The sequence below is a fragment of the Myotis brandtii genome, unplaced genomic scaffold, assembly GCF_000412655.1.
Source record: "Myotis brandtii unplaced genomic scaffold, ASM41265v1 scaffold61, whole genome shotgun sequence".
NCBI classification, from domain to species: domain Eukaryota; kingdom Metazoa; phylum Chordata; class Mammalia; order Chiroptera; family Vespertilionidae; genus Myotis; species Myotis brandtii.
The window spans coordinates 682370-709742 of NW_005370318.1; the positions used below are offsets into that span (position 1 = coordinate 682370).

At 49.3% G+C, this 27373-nt stretch overlaps 1 protein-coding gene and 1 long non-coding RNA gene across 2 annotated transcripts; one reads left to right on the top strand and one right to left on the bottom strand.

The window, feature by feature from the left end:
* Positions 1 to 785: 785 nt before the first annotated feature.
* On the bottom strand, positions 786 to 26378 carry MMP24 (matrix metallopeptidase 24 (membrane-inserted)). Its single transcript, XM_005879769.2, has 8 exons — positions 25700 to 26378; positions 21554 to 21670; positions 19015 to 19319; positions 11448 to 11609; positions 9133 to 9347; positions 7003 to 7141; positions 5345 to 5611; positions 786 to 3469 (listed from the first exon to the last, which is right to left on the bottom strand). The coding sequence occupies exons 1-8, from the start codon at positions 25876 to 25878 to the stop codon at positions 3132 to 3134; spliced, it is 1722 nt and encodes a 573-aa protein (XP_005879831.1). The 5' UTR covers positions 25879 to 26378; the 3' UTR covers positions 786 to 3131.
* On the top strand, positions 4793 to 27373 carry LOC102240065. Its single transcript, XR_314352.2, has 3 exons — positions 4793 to 5200; positions 25336 to 25420; positions 26774 to 27373. It is a non-coding gene; the product is annotated as an uncharacterized LOC102240065 (long non-coding RNA).

Genomic DNA, 27373 nt, shown 5'->3' on the forward strand with positions numbered 1-27373 from the left:
TGGGCCCGAGCCCAGCCCCTGGGGGCCCCTGGACGACGTGCGCTTCCTCATCGCCTGCACCTCCTGGTACTGACTCAGCCCTCCGAGTCACCGCTCACCGCCTGTTCTGTTCGCCTCGCCCGGTCCGGCCACTGTCGTCTGTCCCCACGGCCCAGTGTCTCTCTCAGCCTGTTCCCTCCCGCCCCCGCCCCCACCCCACCGGCGCCCCAGAGACGGGGATTGAGGAGGTCGAGGGGCCGGGAAGTCAGTCCCGGCAGAGCTGCCTCCACAGCAGCGCCTTGGGACACCTTGAATTTGTTCGCTCCCCATCCTACACCCAAACCACCTCAGCCTTCGTGCTCACCCGCACCCCACAGCTCCAGCCATCTGGGCCCTGGCTCAGCTTCCCTGTCACTGACTTCCGGAACCAGGCGAGGGTTCGTGGTGAGACCCTAAAGCCACTGACCTCACTTGTCCCTTATTGCTGAGAACTCGGCTCCTGCTTTTGTGCTGGTCAGTGCACGATGGGCCTTGACTGCAGAGAAGACCTTGCTGCGGTGACTCTTCCTGAACCGGGGGAGGTTGCTCCTCCAGCCTGGACCCAGTGAGGCATTGTCCGGCTGTATTTCTGGGACCCGATTCCACTGGTTCTCTTGGAGAGAGGGGATGTGCGATTGCTGGGCTGGCAGATGAGACGAATGGGGCAGCTCCTGGACACCGCAAAGTACCCTGTTTCTCTCCTCCCAGAAGCTTCTTAGGCCACTCTCAGAACCTGTTTCTCTCTCCCACATCCAAGGGAAATGACAGACTGTATTTTTGTTTTATTTAGAAATGATTTAAAAAACATTATACAAAGGCTGATCAGTTTAAAATGTGACTGACACTGAAATGCTATGATGTTCCCCAGGCTGAGGGGAAGCTGGGCTCTGGGACCCCCAGGGCTTTGCCCCTCTGTCTGCTCTGTCCTGGGGTGATGGACAAACAGATGATCACAAGGCAGGATAATCCGAGTTTGGAAGCCTCCAGGCTGAGCCCTCTCTGGGTCTAGCCTTGCATCCCTCACATCTGCAGCCTGGGCTGCCTGCCTCCATCTCCTGCTCTTTCTCAGCTGACCTTGGTAGTATTAGGAGCCAACGGGAGCCTGCGGGGCCTAGAGCATTCAAGAAGTGAGAGCACCAACCTGAGGAGTGGAGAGGGACCAGGAAGGGGAGAAAGGAGGCCAGGAGAAGATGGATAAAAGAGACACTTCTGATCTCATCTTGGACCTTAGAATGGTCCATAGGTGGAGACCAAGGCCCAGCCAGCTCACTGGACGGCCTGGGCACGTAACAACCTCTCTGTGCTTCGTTTGAGGGCGTGATGAAAATTACCCTTGGCCTCCCAGGGCCTACACTAGTTTCATGTGAGTGGACAGGTGTGAGCTAATAAAGTGCTTTGCAAAGTATAAAACAGTGTACAAACCTATGAATCACTTATATCTCCGCAGTTGTTCCCCACCCGCCCCAGGGAGCCCGCCCTTGGCCAAAATGAGAAAAACAAAACAAAACACAGAAGGATAATGACAGGGAACACAGTGGAGCCCAATAGGTGCCTCTGGGACAAGAGATTTTGCTTTAGACAGACAGCTCCCAGGGCAACAGAAGTCCCTGTCTCCTACAGGTTAAGCTGACCCAAAGACCAGAGGTCACAGGGTGGGGGCAAGGTCCTTGTAGGCTCAGAGGGCCAGGGTGGCAGCATCCTGAAGACTGATACCACCTCCTGGATTTGGCAGAGAGCCAGCGGGCATCACTGAACCCATTGGTCTTGCCCAGGGCTTCTCAGTGATCAGCAGGGCTGCCTCTGCTGGGTTGGAGTGAGGCAAGCTGAGCCCTAGGAATTCCTGCCAGAGACAGTGTAGGGTGGGCCCCTAGGCTTGGGGCCACTACCCATGGGGGTGCTCTTTTCCAAAGAGCAACGCAGGAAAATGGCCTAGAGAGCTGGGTTAGCAAGGGCCAAGCTCATGATATGAACACTGGTTCCAGTCTGAGGGATTGAGTGGGCCTCAGGGTACGTAGGGGGTATGGGCTCTGAGCACTTGAGAAGGCTGCCCTGACTCCCTTACCCAAGGCCATGAGGATGTTGGCCTGAAGCCATTTCTGCCTCATGTAACCAGTCAGGCTGAGCCCCCAGGCCACAAGCTACAGGCTGGGGTGCTGCTAGAGACTGAGGGAATGGGGAGAAAGTAAGGAGAGTGGAGGATGGTCACAAACTCAGATCAGCCTCCAGAAATAGGGTCAGCTCCTGCCCCAGTGCGTTAGCCTCGGGAGGAGGGCCTGGCTCCTGGGGTGTCTGGGTGTTAGAGTGGCCTTAGCAGCACCGTGGTCCTTATCACCTGGGGCATGGCCTGTCACCCGGCCTCATCACCAAGACAGTCACCTCTAATTCACCTAAAGCCTCAAGCAGCCTTTGCAGAATGGGACTTTAAACAGTAGAGACAGGACATTTAAATGTTCAAGATGTGACAGCTGGGTCCTTGTGAGACCCGGCTGGGCCACAGCCCTGCCTGCAGCATGTGACCCTAAATCCTGGGTCTCAGAGGAGACCCTGATGTGTGGAGCAGGTTTCCTGAGGGATCTGCTGCATGCCAGCAGGGGAAACCCGTCTTGTTGCCCACTGTGTTGGCAGCAGGGGTCCTGTAGCCTTGGAGAACAGTGGGGTGGGGGTGGGGGGACATCTGACCAGCAGGTGTTGGCAAAGAGGGACCAGGACTGGTGGCTTCTCCCAGATGGGACCGAGAGCACTAGTGCTGGCTTCCCACAGAAGGTGCTGGGTCCAGCCAGGAACCAAGCTGTGGCGTCTCATGGACACCACAGGATGCAGTGACCACAGGGCCTCCACCTGGCATGGGGCCTGGCCTATTCCCTTGAGTAGGGAGCAGTTTACCCAGGACAGAAGGCTGGCATCTGGGTGCCAGGCACACACCCTGGGGCACAGCTGCCATCACTCCCTGCCCCACGTTCATCCTAGGCCAATGCGCCCACCACTTCAACTACATGACCCCTAGCCTAGGGCCCTGCTGGCTCCAGTGAGCAGTGACCAGAGCTGCCCCTCAGACCCTGGTGAGGAAGGGCCTGACTGGCCAGACTGAGTGGACAGAGAGGGCTCTAGGCTGCTCACACCCACTCCTGGACTGGCCGCTTATAGTAGGTGACAGGCTGAGGGCCTGCCTTGTTCTTGAACTGGAAGATGGTGTAGACCAGCACCAGGATGCAGAGGGACAGGATGCAGGGGATGACCACGGCCACCGCATTCACAGAGCCTGGCATGTCGTTGATGGTCACCATGATGTCCACGTCGTCCTGGGGCAGCCGCCGCTCCTTGCGCCGTTCCACCTCCTTCTGGTTGCAGCCCATCCAGTCACGCAAGATGTTGCGTGGGTAGCCGGGCTCCACACTCAGTTTCTGGTTGTCAAACTTCCAGTAGTCCCGGCCCTTGTAGAAATAGGTGTAATCTGCAGAAACACAGCCCAGCATCACCACCACTCCCAGACACTTCCCTGCGCCTGCATGTGAGGGCGGAAGGTGCTGTGGCTGTGTGGAGGAGGGGCACCTCTCCCACCTGGGGGAGTCCCAGAGGAGCTCTGAAGGAGGGGTGGGCTGGTGAGGTGGTGGGAACAGGGTGTTGGCACGCTTGGAGGTGGGGGAGCACAGTGCTTGGCACAGCCTGCAAATAGTGTGTCTGGGTCATGGACTGTCATCTGCATGGCTGCAGAAATGGGCACCCAGGACCTGGAGCAGCCCACCCCATATTCTCAAAGGTTCTGGGGAGCCATAGAGGGGCTTTAAGTCAAATTGGTAAATTCAATTTGTGCTTCCCAGACTGGACCTTCTCAGCCTGGGGCCATAGCTCTGTCACACTGTCCCCATAGGCACCCCCACATGGGTCAGATCAAGCCCCCAACTTAGGGCTTGGACAGCGCAATCTCCATAGCTTTAGTGCCTCAGTCCAGCTCCTGCCTGAGCCAAGGGAGGCAGGGAGCAAGATTTTTCCTCTTGACAGCAGACACCACCTCTTGGCAATTATCATGGATTTTTTTTTTTTTTTGGCTTGGCATACATCACTTCGAAACACTGATTACAAGATTTCTGGGACCCTTCTAGGGGAGGGGCTGGGAGGAAAGAAGGCAGCAAACTTGGGGGGGCCACCCCAAGGCCCCCAGCAACAGCCTTAGCAGCAAGCCAGTCCACAGATGCAAAGCAACGCACTCAGACTCTCATTGGCCGGTTCCCCACCCTGGCTGGGACGTTCATTGGCCAAAGTCTTTGATGTCATCTGTTTCTGAGGCTCCCCAGAAAGTGAGACCACGTGTGTAAAGCATTAGGTACACAGGAGAGCCACCAGATAGCTGCTCTGTCCCTGGAGTTGTTGGCTTTCTTACCAGTGATCTCTCGTCAGAGTCCTTCCCAATGACCTCTAAAGTGGCCCCCTCTGCCTAGTTGCTTTCTCACAGCATTTCTTTCCCTTACAGCATTTGTTGCTGTCTTATTTTTCTGCCCCTAGCCCGAGAAACAGGATGCAATGCAAGTCTTGTTCTCTGCTCCATCTTCAGCCCTCCCACACAACCTGGTTCTAAGTAATTACTGTGGAGTGAGTAAATCTGTCATTCCATATAAACTAAAACACATCAACAAGATGACAATGATGATAGCAGCTAAAGCAGATGGCATGGGCCATGTGCTAGGCATTAGTCTAAGTGCTCTACATGATTTATTTAATCCTTACAAAATCCTATGAGGTAGGTATCATTATTATCTCTGTTTTATAGATGAGGAAACTGAGGAAAAAAAGTGATTTGCCCAAACTCATAGTAAGTGGTAGAGATGGGATGTGAAACCAGCCAGGCTGTGCTTTTGACCATATCAGTGGAGATGTATTCAACAGACATTTATGATACCTACTCTGCGCCTGACAAGACCCAGCCTCTTCCTGAGAAGCTCCTACTCTGGCCTCTAGGAGGAGCTTAGAAAATGTCTCGTAACAAAGAAAGCTTCTGTCTCCACCTCCCTGCCCTCACACCCTGGGAAAACCATATCATTGCTTTTCAGATTTGATAACTCAAGGAACTCCTGGAGTACACCTGAGGCCCATGAGGAATGCTGTTTGAAGGAATGAAGTCAGTCTATGAAAACATCTCTCAATGGAGAATCATCCCTGAAGATAAGAAATTGTGACTTGGTCGCTGGTAAGAGAATTTTGCTGTGTGAACATGGGTGGATATGAGGCAGTTGTCTTTGCTCCCAGGCAGTGTTTCTCAAACCTGGATACCCTGAGAGTGTGCCCGAGGGCTTTGCTGAGACCCCTCCCACCCTGCCGGGCCCATACATACATCCTTCCTTGCTGATGAAGGCCCCTTGGGGAGCCTGTGGGATGCCCTTCCACACGGTGATGGGCTTGGGGTAGCCAGGGTCTGTGGCCCGCCGCTCCTCGCTGTAGCGCCAGTACTGCTCGCCTTTGAAAAAGTAGGTCTTGCCCACGGGTTCCCAGCGCAGAGCCGTGTCAATGCCTTCTCGGGGCAGACAGCTGCCCAGCTCCCCCAGGCTGTGGGGGTACCCAGGCTCCACCGTCACCTCCTTAAACACCCAGTACTTGTCACCTGTGGCCAAGAGGAGCCCAGGATCAGCTTTGCCCAGTCACTCAATGCCAGAGGTTGTGGCTAGTGCCACTTGCCCATCTTATTCGGGGACTGAAGTCATTCATAGAGCCAGAGTACGACAGGGAAACAGCCCTAGGCCAGCTTGATGCCCTCAGTAGAGGACTGAGGCCTCTTGGCCCAGGCAAACCATAGGGGGCAAGTGGCCAGAAGCCAGTCACAGATCCTGGACAACTCATTCCATGCTGCCCAGGCTCCATGTTTCACCCTCTGTGACTTGTTCCTTTCTCCTCTCTGAGTGATCTCAGCCACTAGTACACACTAGTGTTCCTTGCTCCCCCCCTTCCACCAATGACACCCAACTCTGAGGCTCTAGCCCATAGCCACTCTCTTAGTGGACCAAGCACCAGACCTGGGTACCCTGTGGCCCATCTGCCTCTGGGCATTTCTAGATTGGCTTTCCAGAGTTCCCCATCTCCATCACAAGGGGTGCCCTCCCTCATCACCTTTCAGCCTCCCAGCATCCCCAACAAGTCCTGGCATCACCTCTGGCCCTCTTTCCTCCTCCTCTAGCTGTCTTTAGCCTCCCTGCTATGGGCCTTGCGGACATCACTCTCCTCAGCTCCAGCAACCATTTCAGAAATGGCCTCCCGCCTCTGCACCTGCTCTCTGGTTCTCTGTTGCTCACAAACATTCAGTGAATTTCCAGTGTTGCCCTAAGAGATCAATATTAAATTCTGGCCTGGCAAACAAGGCTCTTCAGGCCTCTCCCCGCCAAACTACCTTTCCAGGACACTTCTCACAGCTTTCCGATGAGGGGCTCCACGCGTGCACATTCCCACACTCCTCCTTTGCCCATGCTGTTCCCTCCCCCTTGGAATGCTTTCCTTGCTTCTCACTAACTGTCTGTATCTTACCTGACCCAGGTCAAGATAATTGAAGTGAAACCACCTAGCACAGGATGGGCTCGGGGAGGGCACAGGGTGGCCTGCTGCACATGTTAGGCCCCCCTCCCCCTTCCCCGACTGTTCCAGCCTCTGGGCTGTGTGGCCTCCTCCCTCTGGACTCTTACAGAATTGATAGGGTGGCCTTCCATGGAGCACTGATGGTCTTCAGTGGCCTGTACAACCCTCTCCTTCATGTGGCTGAGGCTTGTTGCCCACCAACTTTGACACATACAGACCCTTAACAATCACTCCTTGACTTGATTTCCCCAAATTGTGCATTGCCTGCCTGAAGGGATCTGTCCTTTCAAATGTCAGTGTCTCTGTTAGGGCTAGAAGGACCCTTGGAGTACATCTGCCTCCCACCCCACTTCTCCCAGTTCACAGATGAAGAAAGGGAGTCCCGAGGACAGGGAACCATCCCAAGTACCTCAGCACAGGCCACATTACCTTTGAAGAAGACAAATCTTCCATCAGCCCTTTCATAGGCTGCATCTATGCGGGCAGGCAGGCCCTTCCAGAACTGCTCGATCTGCATGGGGTAACCCTCCTGCACCCGGTTATTGCGCAGGCGCCAGAACCAGCGATCCTAGGGGTTAAGGAGGGGAGAGGAAGAGGCATAACCTGTGAACCCAGTGCTCAGCCCAAACCACCCAATACCTTCCCCTGTGCCCAGCCTTGAAACCCTTTGTCAAGTCTGTCCATTTACTGCTTCTAACTTTCAAAGCCCTGTGAGGAAGACAGGATGCTCATTAACTCTCTTTAAGTAAGCCTCCTTAAAGGAGCAGCCTGAGACAGAGTAGACAGGTCTGATGGGAGAAGAGATGTGGAGGAGCAGAAGGGGTGATGCCAGGGCCTGGAGTAGCCACGTGAGGGCAGCAGAGAGTCACTGACATCAGCAGAGCCACTCCTAGGTCATTGAGCCTGGGCAGAGTGCCCTCCTCATACATGGCTGGCTCCATCCAGCAGGGCAAAAACCGTGGGAAGCAAACCCTCTTTTGCTTGGGGGAATTCCCCCAAGACCTGGATGTGAATTCAGGTTCCTCCACTTATAGCTGCATGACCTTGGGCATAGTACTTAAAGAGCCTCACCTGCAAATGGGGGAATAATGAGGGATCAGATGAGAGAATATAGGCAAAGTGCCTGGAACAATAGGGGGCACATAGTCGATGTTGAATAAATGGCAGGTCAGTAGGCCAAGAGTGTGAGAAAAGCCCTCCTCTTCAAACTGGTGCCTGGCCTCACTGCAGCCCCTGGCTGGTAGGCATACTGGGCCAGGTCTACAACCTCCCAGGACCTCAGTTTTCTTATGTGTAAGTGAGGATGATAAAACCCAGACTTGCCTAGGAACTGTTCAGTTGGAGGATCCAAGAGTACAGAAGAATGAATGATTCGTAAAAGATGGTACAAAGGCTAGGAAAGGTTTTTCAAACGTGTTTTACAAAGCACTTTCACATCCAGTTTGTTTAAACCTTATTTTGACTTTCACAACTCTGGTTAAGTTGATCTGGGATATACAGGGTCCTAAGGAATGCCCAGTGGTTTCCTAGAGCCACTCGGCGAGAGGCAGGCTGACCCAGGGTGCCTGATTCTTGCTCATTGCTCAAACCTTGCTGGGGAGAACTCCACGAGGGGAGTGGGGAAGTCCTCCACGACCTCCCAGTGTGATGGAGACGTGCTGCCCAGACCCCCTTCATTGGAGGGCTTACTGCCTCCGAGGCTGGGAGTGTGGTCCGCAGGCAGTTTTCAACTGCCCGCCTCTCAGGATGGCCTCCGCTTCAGAGAGTTCCCCCCAGGTCACATCCTTCCTTATCCAATGACTGAATGAGGCAGGGGGTATAAAGTTACAGCCATTTGGAGCCCAATATGGGGTAATTCTGACCAGCCAACCTAGCTCCAGAGCCCCCTGCGAGGGTGGCTGAGTCTGCAATGGGCCTAATGGCTGCTTATAACTATCATCTTCTGCCCAGTCCTGCTTCCCTCCCACAGATGCTGATCCCAAAGGTACTCCCTCATCAAAGTCCTGCATTCCAAACATCGTCTCAGAGTCTGCTTCCTTAGAACCCAGTGCAACACACCAAGCAGGCTTCCCCACCAGTCAGCCCCTGGCTAAGGTGACAGGACCAGGCAGGTGACAAGAGGTAGCCTGGCTTGCTTCCTGTCAGGCACACCTGAGTGCCAGCCTCTCAGCCCTGGCAGGATCGGGAGACAGACACAGCCACCACTGTGCCAGCCCCTACTTCATAGCCATGCATTATTTGATCTTCATACACCTTCGTTAGGGGAATGACCCCTAGTTTTCAGATGGAGAAACTGAGGTCCAGGGAAGGGAGGTGACTTGCTTAGTCACAGACCAGAAGCAAGTCTCCAACACTTCCAAGAGGTAACCCTGGGGTCACCAATTTCCCCCCCTCCCTCTTGATTCACTCAGCAGCCCCAGGAAGAGACCCCGTGTCCTGGCCATTGGGCCAGCTCCCAGCTAGGCCCCACAGCAGGCCCAATCCCAGAGCAGCAGCCTGCTCCATGGTGGGAAAGACATGGGAGGGGACCCCTGGAAGGTGCCTGTTGACTGGGCCTACCTTAAACACAAACATCTCGCCCCGGAAGAGAGCCACTGTGTTGAAGTTGCCATCACAGATGTTGGGCTTGGCACCGGGTGTGGATGGCCTGTCCCCGAGGGGTGGCCGAGGAGGCCTGGGCTGGCGCTCATGCTTCCTCTCAGACGGTGAATGGATCCTGCGGACAGGGAGCGTGGGGAGGGGCCTTGTGGGCTCCAGGGGCTCGGCTGGGGGTCCTGGAGAAAGGGCTGCATCTTAGAAAGGGGCCAGCCATTCCCTGCCTCCCCATCACCTAGGCAGCCTGAGACAGGTCTGTCACACTCCAGCCTCCTGTCCTCTCTCCCCATTTTTCATTCCCCAATCTTTGAGAAAATAGGTGAAAAATAACCATTAAATGAGACTCTCATTTGTCCACCCTCAAATCTGATATGTTCTCTTCCTTCTCTCCTTTTGTGAGAGAACAAGTCCCTTCTTAGGTTCAGTGACCCATACCCTCTTCCTCTGCTCCCCTCCACACACGCTGGCCCACTTCCTCACTCCCCTCCATTCTTTGTCCTGCTTCAACATGGCTCTGCCCGTTACCCACTGCACTGCTCCGTCAAGATCACCAGTGGCCTCTATGTTGCCAGATTCAGTGGTTACTTGGTTCAGACTTTGATGTGCATATGAGTTCTTCAGGGATCTTGATAAAATGCAGATTATGACTCAGAGGATCTGGTGGGGCCTGCGATTCTGCATTTCTTTAAGCTCTCGGGTGATGCTCATGTTGCTGCCTGAGGCCCACACTTGTAGCAAGATCATAGAAACCCTTTCCTCAAAACACTCTTCTCTCTTTTCCGGAACCCAGCACTGTCCTGGTTTCCCTCCTACTCGGGGCTGTGCCTTCTCAGCCTCCTTTACTGGCAGCCTTTCCTCATTCCCCTCTACTCGAAAGGTGGCGGTAGCCCTGGGTCCTCTTCTTTTCTCTCTCTCTATTTTGGTCCCTACGTCAGAGCTTCTCAACTTGCATAATAGGATCACCTCGGGAGTTTAAAAAAACTCTTGATGCTTAGAAGGCACCCCAGACCAATTAAAACCAAATCTCTGGGGTGAGGGTCTGGTCTTGGGATTTTTTATTGAAAACCGAAGGTGAGTCCAGTGGGCAGCCAGGTTAAGAATCACCACCCTAAGTGATCTCATCCAGTTCACAGCTTTAAAGACTCCCTTAGAGTCCAATAGGCTGTCCTGGGATGACAGAAATGTTCTATATCTGCTCTGTCCAGTACAGCAGCCTCTCGCCACACCTGGCTACCGAACACTTGAAATGAGTGACTCGTGTTAGTGTGACAGAGGAACTGAAAATTTTATTTTATTTAAGTCTAATTAAGATAAATTTCAATTTCAGTAGCCACATGTGGCTATATTGGACACCAAAGATTTCCAAATCAACATCCCCGCCCGGATCTCTGAGCTACAGACTGGTCAGTCCTGTGGCCCCACAATTACAAAAGCCAGAAACCTTGTTGTCATCCTCCTCACCCCATGTCTCATCAATCAGCAAATCCTGGCCATTCTATTTTCAAAATACCTTCCAGTTACCACCACCCCTGTCCAGTCCTCTACAGCTTAGCCTATGGAGATCCTGCCTAACCTTCAGGGCTCTGGGTGGGGCCACCTCCTCGGTGAGGTCCAGAGAGAGCCCATCTATGCTCCATAGCCTGGGGGCAGTGGGGCACGGGAGCGGGGGCAGGGGAGGGGGTTGTGCTATGTGGACCTGCATTTTCTCAAGTAAACTGGTCTTCCCATCTCCACCTACTGGACAACAACAAGAATTTCACATACCAGTGTTACCAGAGAACTGGGTGGGTGGTATGGTAGCAGGCTTCTCATATTTTATCAAGGTATCAGCCTAGCTTCTTAGTTTTTCTTGTTTAAGAAAAAAGCTCTGGTTATGATATTCATCACATTGTATCACTGTTACTTGGGCAGATGTGTGGATCTCCTGGCTAGAGGTGGGACCCCTTGAAAGTGAACCTCAGGAGGCTAGAGGGAGGTGTGTGGAGGGGCAAGGCAAGAGAGAAGGGGGAGTAGGTAGCATACCCTCCCAGTAGCATACCCTCCCCTATTTCCCAGGGTGAGGGCAAGGGGGGATGGTGGAGGTGGGGAGGTAGCTTTGCCCACTCTGGTTAAGCAAGGACATCTTCAGTCTCTAAAGGTCAGACAGCTGTCAGAGACACAGCAGCTATGTGGATGGATGGCAGTGCTCCCCCTTCCCTCCCCCCCTTTCCCGTGACAGGCAGGCAGCCACAGCCCAACCCCACAGTAGAAGTGGTGGCCCCCTCTCCCCTGCCACACACCGTAAATCTTCTGGATGCCCTGGAGATCATCCTGAGGCAGCTTGAAGTTGTGTGTCTCCATGTACTGGTAGAAGGGTGCCATGATGGCGCTGGGGTCGTTGGAGTGCTCCAATCCCAGTGCGTGGCCCAGCTCGTGCACAGCCACCAGGAAGAGGTCATTCCCTGTGGAGAGGGGGATGGGAAGGTGCCCAGGGCACCCACTTAGATATCAGACAGTCAATCCATTATGTTGGAAAACACCCATAGACTTTGTGCTAGGCCCCATGCCGGACACTGGATCACACCCTGCCTTCCAGAACTCTCGACATCATGGGGGAAAGGGAAGGAGAAACGAAATAAGTGAAACTAGTGTTCCAGGCACTTTAATAGATGTCTATAGAGTGAGGATATCAAGAAGGAGGAGTCATTTAAACTTGAAGGAAGGTGTTCCATGAAGCTTCATCAAGGTGAAGCATAAGTTGAGTGTTGAAAGATAAGAAGTTAGTCAGGAGAATGGATTCAGGGGGTAGGAGAGGAAGATGGGTGGGGATGGCATTCCTGGCAGATGGAAAGCTATAAACAAGATCCAGGGACAAGCAGTTTCATTCCACTTGGCTCTGGAACAAAGCACGAGGGGAGGGCCAGAGAGCGATGAGGTCAGCCAGGCTGGCAGCAGGCTATGATGCCATGCAAAGGAATTTGGATTGGCTCCTTGGCCAGTGGGGGGTTTAAGCAGGAGTAGGGGTGGTGACACAATGACATCACTCTGGCTGTGGTTGGAGGAGGGTTTAGAGGGCGGTGAGACCAGAGGCAGGGGGGTCAGGGGGTCAGTTCGAAAGCTGTACAAGGGCCCAGGTGGGAGATGAAAGGGGCCTGAGCCAAGGAGGAGGTAGTGGGACAGGCAGAGGGGAGTCCTGGGCAAGAGGTTGGAGGTCAGCTTCAGGAGACCCAGGGGCAGGCCGGGCTCTGGGCCTGTGGCAGTTTTCGGTCCAGCAAGACCTCAGATCTAAACTGAGTTATCATCGAGATCAAAGACAGGAATTCAAATTTGAGTAAAAAACAATAAGGTCCAGGTGCTGAAAGTGGGGCATGGGATCTCAAGTATGAAGCTGAGGCATCCACATAGTATCGTGGTCTTGAGCACATGCCTGAGTGGAGCAGATCATGTTAATGCCCAGCTCTACCCCCACCAGCTGTGAGAACTTGGCCAGAAGGCCTACCCCCTGAGCCTGGGGAAATCATCCTACCTTATAGGGTTGTGTGAGGGCATAGTTGCTCTTGTTACCATACATAAGGTAGGGAAGGTTGGTGCCTAGAATAAGCCTATTGACCAGAAGGGAAGCACAAGGCCATTGGGGTTCTAGCAACCAGGTCCTCTTAAAACCAACTCCCCTGATCAGGCCTGGGACAGGGAAAAGCCTGATTTTGGTGGGATTAAATAACCCCAACTTTGTGAAAGAAATGCAAGGGACTGGGAGTTGGGCAGGCTGTTGTTTCAACAGTCCTGCCTCCTGTCTGTCCAGTTACAGATCCCTGCTTCCCTTGATCTCTGGCGTTGGAATGCCCTTGAGCCCTGCCTCTTACTGCCCAGCTTTGAGGCATGTTGCAGTCCATTCCTGCCACCTTCAAGTAGAGGGGAGGCTGCCAGGAGCCCAGAAGGTTGTCAGGAGTCATAGTGTCTACTCTGGCCCCAGTGTCACTGGCAAAGATCCCCTACTCCAGTGCAGCCAAGGGCCCTGTGAGGGTCAGATGGGGTTGAGGATTGTCTCTGGCCTTTCTGGCTAAAGTCTTGGGAAAAGAGAAGAACCCCATGGGGTGGACCCAGACACGTGTATGCCTGCTGCTCTGCTGACACCACCAGTTTTTTCAGCAAAGGGGGCATGGGCAAGATCAGCACAAGGTTGGCCAGGAGCCTGGGGCTGCCTTCTGCCGGGGAAGGGCAAGCTGGCATGGGGAGGCCAGGCTGCCCCCAGTTCCTTCCTCAGGTCCTGGTCCCTCTGGCAGCAGGAAAGGGTGAGCTCATCTCTGAGCTCCATCCCAAACAAAGGCGGCTGCTAGAGCCAGCGGAAGGCAGCTCTGCTTCCTGGGGTCCAGTCTTGGCTCTGCTCCTAGCCTGCTCTTCCACCTGGGACAAGCTGTGTAGGCCTCTGTCTCCTGACCAGGCTCTTCCTCGGGGGTATCCACAAGGATCTCTGCTGGAAACCAGGGAGCAGGGCTCCAAGCTCCTGGCCAGACTAAATATTTGTCCCTAGCCTGTGTCTGTTACTCTGTGAGCCTCTGTGGCTGGGTCTCTGTAGACAACAGGAGTAAGTCCTTGAAGGAAAGGGCCTGTGGGTTTGATCCAGGGACCAAAAGGCAGAGAACTGGGGAACTGGCATCTTATTGCACAGAAACCCAAGAGACCTGCCCTGAGGAGATGGAAGGAGAGGGATCAGGAGCAGGAGAACTCCCTGGAGCGTGTGAGGTGGAAGAGCAGAGGTATGGAGAAGACTCCACTGGTCAGAATGGCAGTTCCTGGGAGTCACACTGCCATGAATCCCAGCACTGCCATGTCCTAGCAGGGTGACAGGTTAAATCTCTTTCTCTGTAAAATGAAGGGAATAATGGTACCATCATAAGAACTGAGGTGAAGATTAATGAGGCAAAATATGTAAAGCATTCATATAGGCTCCTGTCACAAAACTATCACTGTTAATTAGCTGGGTCACATTGAGCTGTGTGTGAGGACCAGCATCCCCAATAGGGAGTATTCCTGTGGGCTGGGAGCTCAAAGCCTTGGGCTTCTTAGCAAGTATATACCTTGTGTGTGCCTCATTTCCTTCTCTTAGGACCTCCAAATTTGGCGAGCCCCATCTGATTTACTCCTCCAACACCCAAAAGTTTACAGAATTTCCCTTTTCCTCTGTTCTTTTGCCAGTGCTGTCCCCTCCATCTGGAATAGCCTTATTTCTTCAAAGTTCAGCTCAATGCCATATCTTCCAGGAAGCCCTCCTTGATTTCTCCCACTGACAGTGAATGCTGCCTCTTCTGCACTCTACCAGCCGTTTATCTGAACTATCTCTATGGCACTGACCACTTTCCATTCTACATGATAGTATCTAGCACACACTCTCATTCATCCTCGGACTGTAAGCTCCTTGAGAGCAAGCTTTGTGTTTGAGAGGGCTCAGTGACAGCAGTCAGGACGGGACAGTGCCAAAAGTTCAATATTTTTTCAGGTGTGGTCTTTGGACCACCTGCAGCAGAACCACCTGGGGTGACTTTTAAAAATTCAGAGTCCTGGGTTCACTCCTGGCTCTGCCACTTACCGACTGTGTGAATTTCTTAACCACATGAAACTTTACTTTCCTCATCTACAAAATGGACGTTATGATCCCTGCTGAGTCTAGCTCCCAACGTGGGGAAGAGTCACTGAAATAATTGCAAAAGGGCTCTACCTTGTGAATTGCTGGTCTGGATGACACTTCCCATCTTGTCACCTTCCCTTGGGCTGGGCTCCCTCCCCAGCAGAGCTTAGTGAATTCTGCTGACTTCACTACTTGACTCATTGGAAAGAGTTGAGGACAGAAAGTACCTGGAAGCAGTCCCCAAGACCAGCTTAAAGGCGTGGTGGGCTAGATTACCTTTCACCCAGACTCCAACGAGCTGGAGAATCAGAATCACCTCTACCATCCAGTGGTTCTCCAGAGCAGGGGTTGCCAACTGGTGGTCCTCAGACCACAGGTGGTCTGTGAGGTCCGAAAGGCCGGCGACCGCTGCAACAGAGAGCCTTTTAAACACACAGGTGGAGGAGATTATGATTCAGGAGTTTTGGGTTAGAGTTTAGGCAACTTTTCCCCCCCTCCTTTTTAAAGTTCCCCAGGTAAACTTTTTAAAGGTTGGGTCAGGCTGACACACCTGAGCCAATCAGTCAACCTTAACATCACTAGAAGTGGGGCAACCTGCATCACATGTGCTTCCCAATGTGATGGATTAGGGAGGACCAGCACCACCTAGGACAGCGGTTCTCAACCTGTGGGTCGTGACCCCTTTGGCGGTCGAACAACCCTTTCACAGGGGTCGCCTAAGACCATCCTGCATATCAGATATTTACATTATGATTTATAACAGTGGCAACATTACAGTTATGAAGTAGCAACAAAAATAATTTTATGGTTGGGTCACAACATGAGGAACTGTATTTAAAGGGCCAGAAGGTTGAGAACCACTGACCTAGGAAGTATTCTTGCCAAAAAAGTGAACCTGAATCTGGCCTGTTGATCTAACTAACAATATTCAGGAAATATGGGGAAGAAAGACAAGTTAAAAGTGAACCTGAATCTCATCAAGCCAAATGACTATACTCAGGAGAAGTGACCCAGTTTCTTTAATATATATGGTTGTTGGGGCACAGGAAAAGGAAGCAAGGTGACTTTTAAATTAAAAGGGCCTTAGGAGACACATCAGTCTTGTATGATGTATGCATGGTGTTTGGATCCTGATGCAAGCAAACAACTATAAAAGACATTTTTGAAGTAACTTGAGAAAATGAACACAAACCGGGTATTTGATTTTAAGAAATTATTGTTAATTTTGTTGGGTTTGATATTGATTTTGTGGTTGTGTAAAAAGTAATCAGAGGTATTGATATATACCAACATATTTACAGGTAAAATGATTATGCCTGGGATTTTCTTTAAAATACCTTAGCCAAGCCTGGCCAGCATGGTTGAGCATCGATCTATGAATCAGGAGGTCAGGGTTCCATTCCTGGTCAGGGTACATGCCCGAGTGGTGGACTCGGTCCCTGGGGGGTTGCTGGGGGGTGCAGGAGGCAGCCAATCAATGATTTTCTCTCATCATTGATGTTTTTCTTTCCCTCCCTCTCCCTCCCTCTCTGAAATTAAAACAAACAAACAAACAAACAAACAAATCTCAGCCAAAAAATAAAAGTGTGTGACGAGAGAGGGTAGATAAAATAGGAATGACATAATGTTGATAATTGTTGTTGCAGGGTAATGGGTGCCTGGGGGTTCATATTGTCATTCTCTCTACTTTTGTGAATTTGAAAATTTCCATATTAGAAATATAGAATAGAGAAGAAAGCCATGAAACAAAAGTTCCAAGGAGAACACTGCTCCCTCCCTCCCTGAGTTTATGTGGAAACTAAACAAGATAATATACAGGTGCTCAATAAATCTTGGTTCCTATCCTTCCCTTTCCAAAGCCGTCCTAGGGCAGCTGGTGCCTTTCCAGCTTGCCATTCAGCTACTCCTGTGGTTACGAGAGGCATCTGGACAGTTCATGCTTGGTTTTCCAGAGCATAGAAAAGTCCTGACTCTTGTCCAAAGAAGACATTGGCTACCTTGGAATTTCTGTCAGAACCAGCAGTCCTTCATCAGGATGGGGTGGGACAGACAGGAAGGTGCTGGGATGGTCCCAACTCCTTCCCACCCACACCACCAGCAATGCTTAGGCTTTTGAGACTGGGTCCAAGGTCTCCAACAGCAGGGAGTGGATGTGGGAAATGCAAACCCCAGAGCTGGGAAGGGGAGGGCAGAGGAGGAGGAGTGTCTTCCCGGTGCTTCCTGGACAACAACCTTTGAGGGTTTCCTTTATCTCTATCAGGGCTATGACTTAAAATCTCACAAGCTGGCATATCACTGGAGCTAAAAAATGTTAGTTTTCTTCTCCTCACACCTTATCAGTTAGCACAGACCGCCATTCCTTGACACGGATCCAAGAATAAGAATGAGATAAAGGACAGGAGTCCTGAAAGCCAGGAAACCACCTCCAGGACAGAAGGGAAGGGACACTGGGGCAGAGGAAATGGAGCTAGGTAGGAAAGAGGACACAGGTTCGAAGAGGGCAGGGGGCAAAGAGAAACTGGATTTATAATTTTGCCTGGGCTGAGCTTTGGCCGAACCACCTCCTGAACCACCCTTTGAAGGATGAGCCAAGAGTTGATGATCCCTGATCCATGCAAAGATAAGTACAAATTTTTCTCAAGGAGGTCATCCCCATTTACAAACACTAGGCACAGCCTCTGAGGAAATGGGTTTTAAAGTCTGCTCTCAGCCTGAGCTTCGCCAAGGAAAAGGAATGCCCAGTCTTTCCCAAACTTGCCGAGGCTTAAGCATGAGAATCTCCAGGGGGAGGGCCTGGAATCCATGTTTTTAACCAAAGCCATGGTTGAGTCTTACGATCAGACAAGTTAAAGACACTCTGGGGTTGGAGACAGTGTTTCTTGAGGTGATGGAACCCCTGCATCAGAAGGGATTTTATCAGACTACATGCAGATTCCCAGGCCCAGGCCCAGAATCAGAGAATCAGAATAGCAAAAGGTTAGGGGCCTGGAGCCTGGAGTCTGCATTCTTTAAAAAAAAGTTTCTAGGTGATTTTGGTGTGCTATGGAGTCATAATGCTCAGGTTCAAAGCCTTATTTCATCATTCACCAACTATGGGACCTTGGGTAGGTGACCTAATATTTCTCTATATAGTTTACCTATCTGTAAAATGGGGGTAGTAATATATATATTTATAGACTATGTAAAAAGCACTTGACAGGGCCTTAGAATATTAACATACTAGTTGTCTATTACAATCTAAAGTAGAATAGAATAGGATCCTCTGTCCCTTTCTCCCCTAGCCTCCTTCTGCATTTTCTTGGCATTTCTGCTATATCCTCCAGTACAGGCTGCCTGTGCCAGGGTGATTTAGGTACATATCTGTCTCCCCGACTTGACCCTGGGCTTCCAGAGGGCAGAGACCATGTCTTTTTATTTTATTTTTTTAAATGTTTGGATCCCCTGGGTTGTGTATCATGTTTCATTAAAGTTGGAAGGGACCTCAGAGATCATCTAATCCAGCCCCTCATTTTACAGGTGAGGAGACTGGGGGTGAATTAGTTGCCCCTAGAGGCATAGCCAGGTGGTTGAACTATGGTTTGAGCCCTGGCACTGCCACTTATCTGCCAGCTATGCCACTTCAATCCCAAACTCTTCATTTAAAAATGACAAACACTTGCCTGCTTACTAAACATGTGCCTTATGAGTAAATATAGATGCGGGACTCTTTTGCAACCTGAAGAGTATTGTTACTGTTACTGTACAGTACTAACTCTGGATCCATTTAATATTCATTAAATCATAGTGATGAAGAGCAAAGTTATCCAAGAATGTTAGTTACCTGTGAGGTTGACATAAGGGAGTGAGCCAGTCACGTCATCCCATAAGATGGCCTTTGAAGCTGTCGTCAGGCCAGAGCCTACCGCTTTCAGACCCCACATTCAGCTTTAGTTATTTTTTAACCCTTTTCCCCAGCCTCTGATTCATTACTTTATCTTCTTATTCATGCTCCAACTCCTCCCTTCTGACTCAGCCCAGTTAGACCATTTACCAAGTGATCTCACCCATCTCCATGACCTGGACCCTGGTGGAGCACATGTTGAATATTATGAAGGGACATAGTGCCTACCCTTTTAGGTTCTTAGTTCTTGGACAAGAAGCTTTAGAAACTAGGAACTCATCTCATCTATGGTATCCTCCAGGTTCTTACTCGGGGCTTCTGAGAAACCCAGGATTGATCCCCTATTCCCTCATTGCCTTACCATCATGGTTGGCGTTTCCTAATGTCCATGGCTCATCTGAGTCAAAGTGAGTGTCTCCTCCAATTCCGGGGCCAGGGAAGTAGGCATGAGCCAGGAATCCGCCTTCCCCATCAAATGGGGAACTGTCTCCATGGAAGCCAGAAGCAAAGAAGATCATGATGTCTGCCTCCTTCCGGTCACTTTTGATCTCATGGTATGGCACCTCTTCAAAGGTCAGTGGGGTCACCTTCTGCCACACATCAAAAGCCTGGCGAATAGCTTTCCGTGTGTCTAGCTCACCCACCTTTGGGGTATAGTTGTGAATGCTGGTGAGAGAGGGGAAGGAATTAGAATAGGGAGGAACAGACAGCGAGTCAAAGACTAACAGAGCTAAAAGGAACATCAGAGACCATATGGCCCTATAATCTTCAAATTTTGACACCTAGAATTCTGCTTAGGTGCCCTAGGGGTTGAGGGATAGGCTGAGTAGGCAAGGCTCTGGGTCCCAAACCCTGCCTAAATCAGAGTATCTTTGCTTTAATCAGTGCTTTGTATTTAGTCTCTGACAAAGTCTGTGTTGAATATAGGATTTCCCTTCAATTTTTAGAAAAAAAAAATAAGTTGGTGGATAGTAGTTTCTAAAATTTATGTTCCTCTGCCTGGCTGGTGTGGCCCAGTGGTTGAGTGTTGACCTATGAACCAAGAGGTCACAGTTTGACTCCCGATCAGGGCACATTCCTGGGTTTCGGGCTCTATCCCCAGTGGGGGACATGCAAGAGGCAGCCGATCGATGATTCTCTCTCATCATTGATGTTTCTTTCTCTTTTTTAAAATATATTTTTATTGATTTCAGAGAGGAAAGGAGAGGGAGAGAGAGAGAGAAACATCAATGATGAGAATCATTTATTGGCTGCCTCCTGCACGCCCCCCACTAGGGATTGAGCCTGCAACCCAGGCTCAATAATTTACATTCTCCCAATACATACAATATGTGCATTTATAAAAGTTATAAAAGTAGTTAAACAGTGGAGAGTTTAAATGAAATGTCTCTTACAAACACTCCACACATTTGGCACCAACTGCTAGTCTACTTAAAAGCTGGTATAGGGCAGTATATGATTTAATCAGCTATAGATTTAGCTATTTAAGGTTACTATATCCATATTGCATGGTTACTCATAATGGAGTATCACTGTTTCTGGATGTTCTGCCCCATGAACACCTGGAAGAAGGATTATTCACCCATTCTATAGGCAAGAAAACTAAGGCTCAGAGAAGTTGGGTTCTAGAAGTTAAGGTCAGGGTTGTGTTAGAATTCAGTTCTTTTTCTTGATCCACTCTACCTCTTCAGGAGACCCTAAGAGTCTATCCAGTTTCTAACCCAGATTCTTCTTCAGTTTCTTTTTCTTGTCAGATTTCTGAAAGAATCCTGTTCTGATCTCTACAGCTTGTCAGCAGGAGAGCCCTTAGTTCCACTCTAAGATCTCTATCTTAAATCCTACCTCAGAACCCAGGAGATCTACCCAAGCTGGACTCAGAGTCTTGTGAGGTGCCAACCAGAGCCCACCTGAGCCTGCACTATGTCTGGCTCTTGTCCCAGCCCCAGTCTGAATTCAGACATCCGAGAAAGCTGTGATGGGCTCCATCATCCCGGCTCTTGATCACTGGTGTGACTTAGAGATTGATCCTGCTCTGTCCTTGGTTTCCCTAGACCAGTGGTCGGCAAACTGCGGCTCGGCAAACCGCGGCTCGCGAGCCACATGCGGCTCTTTGGCCCCTGAGGGTGGCGGTATTTTGTGGAAGACCCACACTCAAGGGGCCAAAGAGCCGCATGTGGCTCGCGAGCCACGGTTTGCCGACCACGGCCCTAGACAGTCAGCACATGACACTGTTGTGATTCAGGTCCTAGTTCTCTATAGTCCTTAAGAAACAATTGGAAACCTGTGCTGGGAATCTCGCATGAAGTCTATCAGACTAAGTGGGAAAGGGATGTAGATCACAGATAGTGTCGTTTGTCAAGTGGTGATAGGAGAATGAGTTCAGCTATGGTTCTTTATCATTGCTGAAAGTTACTGAACAATCCATGCCCCACTTTCTGTAGCTAAACATGATTGGAATGTGAACAGAACACAAAGAAGAACCCCTAAAGAACCAGATAAATCTGAAGTTGGATACAGCATCCTCTGGAAGCCACAAGGATGACAAAGTCATAGGCCAGTGGTTCTCAACCTTCTGGCCCTTTAAATACAGTTCCTCCTGTTGTGACCCAACCATAAAATTATTTTCGTTGCTACTTCATAACTGTAATGTTGCTACTGTTATGAATCATAATGTAAATATCTGATATGCAGGATGGTCTTAGGCGACCCCTGTGAAAGAATCGTTCGACTGCCAAAAGGGTCACGACCCACAGGTTGAGAACCGCTGTCATAGGCTCTCAGCACCTGGCCCATGCCCTGATCACAGACCCACCTAAGGTGTCAACCTCTGAAACTCAGGCCAGGAAAAAGAGAATGAAGGTGGAGCCAAAACCAGGGAGGAAGAGAGGAAGTCAAAGCACCTGTAGGTGATGTGTTTCTGCCTCCACTTCTGTCCAGTGAGGGCATAACGCTTGTTTCTCCGCCTACGGCTCAAGTGGGGGTGATCAGGAACACCACATCGGGGTTTCTTCATCCATCTGGGCAGAGAGAAGACACATACACACCTACACTGTGGTCACTGAGCACTCTAGGAAGATACTGCACAGTCTCCAGTCCCAGTTTGAATTGCAGTGTGGGTCACTGGAACCCTGGCTTTGATGGGTTCCCCAATAGGAACACAATCGACTCCATTCATTCATTCATTCATTCATTCACAACTGAATATGTGGAAACATTGCTGCATATGAGACTGGGAATCAGGAGAATGGGCTTGATAGTTCCAGCTCTCTCACTAATCATAGGAGCCCAGGCAGGCGACTGAATCAGCATGAGCCTCAGTTTCCTCATCTGCAACATGAAAATTCAAGTTCTTGCTGTTCTTAGGTTGTAGAGAGCCTCAAAGGAGGACATATATGTGAAAATGCTCTGTAAATGTTATTGAATCATATCACTTCCTGGTTTAAAACCCTCCAGTGATCCCCCCCAAACACCTAGAATTAATTCGAAACTCCCTACCATGGCTCACAGGGCCCCCTGTGATCTAGTCCCTGCCTACTTGTCTGATGACACCTTTACCCCTTTTCCCCTCATATATTCTGCTCCAGCCACAGTGACCTTCTTGCTGTGCCTTGAACATGCTAAGATTATGCCCACTGCAGGGTCTTGGCAATTGCTGTTCCCTCTGCTTGCAACACACTTCTTCACATGGTCTGTCTCCTTCATTTAAGTGTCTGCTCAAATGTCACCCCTTCAGAGATGACTTCCCTGCCCACCTTCTCTAAGGTTTATCCTGCTTAACTTTCTTCATAGCATTTACCATTCATGGAAATTATACATTTGCATTTTTATTTATTCTTTTTCTCTCCCACCAGATTCTAAGCCACATGAGGACAGGAACCTTGCCTGTATTCCCAGTGCTGGCACAATGCCTGACACAGAGGTGGTCAATAGTGATTTGCTGAGTGAGTGAGAACTGTTCAACAGTAGAACGGCATAGCTTGGAAGACAGCAAGTGCCCTGTTGTTCAAAAAGTGGCTAAACAACTGTAGGACACAGAATTTTTAAATTTATTAGTCTGTTGTCTCTAGTAAATGGGAAAATCTTTGAGGACAGGAACTGTATCATATTCATCACTGTTTCCCCAGAAGTTAACCCAGTGCCTGGAACTAAAGTAAATCCTGGTAACTGTTTATTACCAGGTAAAGTTATATCAGGGAACAGTAACCTCAGACATTATTGGGATATAAAAGAGGGGCCAAGGTAGGAGATTTAAAAGCTCATGGCTGATTGGGGCCCAGGCCATCCAAGTCCCTGCTGGCCTAATGACTCTCTCACTAAAACAATAGCTTGGGATTGCTAGAAGGGAAAACAGTCTGACCTCATTTGCAGTTGTTGAAAGCAGTTGCTACTGGCAATATAGAAAAGAGACAGAATATTATAACCAAATAAAATATAGTGTCTACATCACCTACAGTATCCTATACTCAGAAATCAATAATGGAAAACACAATAACAATACCATGCATTGGAATAAAAATTGATAATTTTCACAATGTTTACATTAAAAAAAAATTTTTTTCTGATTCTCAATACAACTTAGTGAGGTAACCAGAAATTATTTATTCTCTGCTTTATAGGTGAGGGAAAAGAGACACATAAATCGAGTAACTTGCAAAATATAACAAAACAGTGAGTTGGGGCTAGAACTTAGTTGAATGAATAAGTGAACTATTAATTTTCATGCTTAGCACAAGGTTGGGCTAAAGGAACTGTTTGTTGAATGAATGAATGAATGAGTGAATGAGTGAATGAGTGAATGACTAATGTGTGACGTTTTCCAAGGTAGGCACTCAAAAATAGTACTTTGGCCCTGGCCGGTTTGGCTCAGTGGATAGAGTCCCAGGTTCGATTCCGGTCAAGGGCATGTGGCTTGGTTGCGGGCACATCCCCAGTGGGGGGTGTGCAGGAGGCAGCTGATCGATGTTTCTCTCTCATCGATGTTTCTGGCTCTCTATTCCCTCTCCCTTCCTTTCTGTGAAAAATCAATAAAATATATTTTAAAAAAATAGTACTTTGAATTGCTAATCTAGCTTCCTTTCACTGACAGTCCCTGGGAAAGGAACCAGGAGCCATCTCTGCAATGACAGGGCCGAGCAAGGCCTGGAAGGTTCCCCAGGGGGGAAACAGGCCCAGAGAAGGCAGTGGACTGCCCAAGGCCACAGAGCTGAAGCCAAAACTAAGGTCTCTAAATTTTACCCCAACACCTTCCCTATTCTTGTTTTAAGTGTGACTGCCTTCTTCCTGTCCAGGCCTCCAAATCAGCATTCCCCACCTTCCTGCAAAGAGGGGGCGGGGCAGAACCGCAAGTGGGAAATGCCATCCTCCTCCCTCAGATCATTCCCTCTGCCTCCTCCTCTCGTGTCCACCTGCCACACTCTGAACTCTGTCCAGCAGGCCTGGGGCTTTCTGGAACAGAGTAAAACCCAAGGCCAGGTGGTGCCTCAGCAGAGACACCAGTGCTTCTGCCCCAGGATGCACTGCCACAAGCCCTGCACAAAGCCCTCAAAATAACCTCCGCTTTGAAAGGCGGTCGGGTCCTCTCTAACCAGCTCACTCATGGGGCCACAGGGCTAAGGAGTCCATTGTACTCCCAGCATCATAGGAGCAGTCTAATGTATTATCTCAGAATTCCACAGTCTCACAATCAGAGAATCCTAGGAGTAGAAAACATTTGGACAGAAAGTAAGGATCATAAAACCCCGTACTCACCACATTTTAAAAGCTTAGACACTCAGAACAATGGAATCTAGAATTTGAGAGTCATAATTCAACACTCCCCTTTGTAAATGAACAAGCTGAAGCCCAGAGAGATGATTCTCTCACGGAGTGACTCATCCAAGGGGTGGATAGATCCTGGCTCCTCAATTGGGTGGATTTTCCGTTCTTTCACCCACTACCTTCCCCACATCCCCATCCAGCCCTGCTCTCTCCGCCACCTGAGCTCAGGATCCAACCCCCCCACCTCCTTTCTCATGACTTTTCTTAAACAGCTTCAATAACTTCCATGGCTATTTCTTAAACAGACTGAAGCATGCCCAACTCTCTTCAAAGTTAAAATAAACAAATAAAATTCATTCCTCTCTAGCTATCATCTATTCCTCCCTTTCACTATTAAGCTTCTTGAAAGTTTTCCTACATTTGCCATCTCTACTCCTCACCTCTCCTTCTCCCCACTGCAAATCTAATTTTGTCTCCACCATTCCAGAGCTTACAATGACCTCTTTGTTTCCAAACTCAGCAGACACATCTCAGTCTCCTATTTGACCAGCCTGCAGCAGCTGAGCTCATTCACCATTCCCCCCTTCACTGCCATGACATCACAACCCCAGGCTCCTTAAACCTCTCTGTCTGCTCCTGCTCAGCTTGTTTTGAGGGGCTCCATCCCCGGCACTCTTCTCTTCCTCCTCTTATACTCTCCCTGAGCCATCTCGACCATCCTCGTGGCTGGTTTGTTATTACCTCTCAGTGTCTCCCTGAAACTAACTCAGTGTTTCCTCTGAGTCCTAGACTGATGTAGCCAGATGACTATTTTTCACTAAATGGTAAGCCTCTGCGGGGGGGGGGGGCAGGGACCATAGGATCAAGCACAGGCACTCAGCAAACATTAATAAATGAAAAAAGTGTTGTCAACTTTTTTTTTCAGGTGTTCTCTGCGTCAAGTGTCTATCTCGGGGAATGCTGGAGGGATGACTCGTAGAGCCACCAGTTCTAGAGTCAGGAAATTTAAGGTAATCTATAGCCAAACCCCTCACTGTGTTGATAAGGAAGCCTAGGCCCCAAAGGGTTAAGTGACTTGTCCAAGGTCACACAGCACGTTTGTGGCAGAGCCCATCCCCAGCTCACCTAGGAAAGGGCACCTTGGGGTGTTGCCTTCCGGGATGACACTGAAGAGTAAAGGTAAGGAAGGTAGGATGGGCGGGCATGGTGCATACATGAGGCCATGACAAATGTGAACCTAAATGTAAGTCCAGAAATTTCAAAGGCACAATGTCCTATGCAAATCTTACTCGATTGTTGTCTGATCCAACACACCGGTGACTGGGATCCCGTAAAACTGCTGCATAGTGGAGACAGCTGACTGTAAGGCCTTCCCTGAGTGCAACGCAGATGCCCGTGAATCATAGGGAAGCAGATAGCCATAGGACTTTAACCAGTTCTGAAAGACATGTGAAAGGAAAGGATGCATTATGCTGGAGAAGCCTCTGTCCTACCTGGGCAGAGATCTGCCCTTGAAACGGATCATTTTACCCAGGGGCTTGAGGACTCATGCTCTGATTTCTTCCTCCTTGACTCTCTCCTGAAGACATGCAAATTCATCTCCAGAAAACACAGCTCTTGTTGGCTTACTCTCCTGCTATAAATCTTTCACTGGATCTCTACTGGCTACAGAATAAAGATTAAATTTGCATTCAAGGCTTTCTACTACCCTGACTCTTTGCTCATCTATTGAGTGGTTTCCACTGACAGATGTAACATACGACTAGACATGCGAGGGCACAAGAACAGTTCCTTTTCTCAAAGAGAGTGGCCTTCCAGAAACCTATTTGTCTAAAGCCAGAGTCTGATGAAGAATTATGCTGTAGAATATTTACTGGCATGAGGTTATAGTATACATTCTTTACTGCTAACCCCTTCTATAAAGCAAGCCATTAAAACCAAATATAAACAAAACAATATTGATATTTAATTTAAATATCAATACATAAACATATGCATAGAAAAGCCTATAAGGGCACAATAATAGTATGATTACATAAGAGAATTTCTTGTTTTTAATAAATACACACTGAAGTATTTAGGTTTACATAAGGGTGTATCTTATCTGCAACTCTTTCTTAAATGAGCTCAGGAAAAAAAAATAGAGAGAGAGAGAGAGAGAGAGAGAGAGAGGAAATAGATGTTGTAAAATGTTAATAGTTGGGGAATCAGGTGAAGGATATTCAGGAATTCTTTGTCCTATTCTGGAAAACTTTTCTGAAAATCTGAAATAATGTTAAAAAGTTTATATAAAAAATTTAATAAATATCCTTTGTTATAGTATCATGGAGGACTTCTTTTTTTGCTCTTTTCTTTTTTCTAAGTTTTATGCATGGAGTCATTAAAAACAAAAAGGGCAAGAGAATCTGAAGTAGCTTGGATGATGAAGCTCCAACAAAGCAATGAATCTGAAAGGCAGCGAAGTAAAAACAATTATTCCCACTAATGAGCATGAGGGGATGAAAGCCTGAAGAAACCAGAGCACCAGGAAACACTTGTGGCATCAACTGGAGAATGAGAAGAACATCCATGTATTTCCTGAATTCATAAGCATTTACAGGAGCCTCCTGCGTGCCTGTCTCTAAGCCAGACAGAACCTGTGCCCATCCACAGAGGATTGTCCTGGACACCAGGTGAGCTCATGGAAGAAAAAGAATGTAGACAACGATATTATTCCCTTTCTATCTATAGTTTTTGTTTCTTGTTTCTATATGAACAGTCTTATTGTGGATATGCCTGTTATTACAAGGCAAATCAAACCATTTTTGGAAGGAGGCAAACAAACTATAAATAATTATTTACTTTACCAAAGGTGACTAACATCTTTACTGTCTTGTGATAAAACCTATTGGACTGATTAAAAACGGCATGGCTCAGTGGCTGAGTGTCAATCTATAAACCAGGAGATCACGTTCAATTCCGGT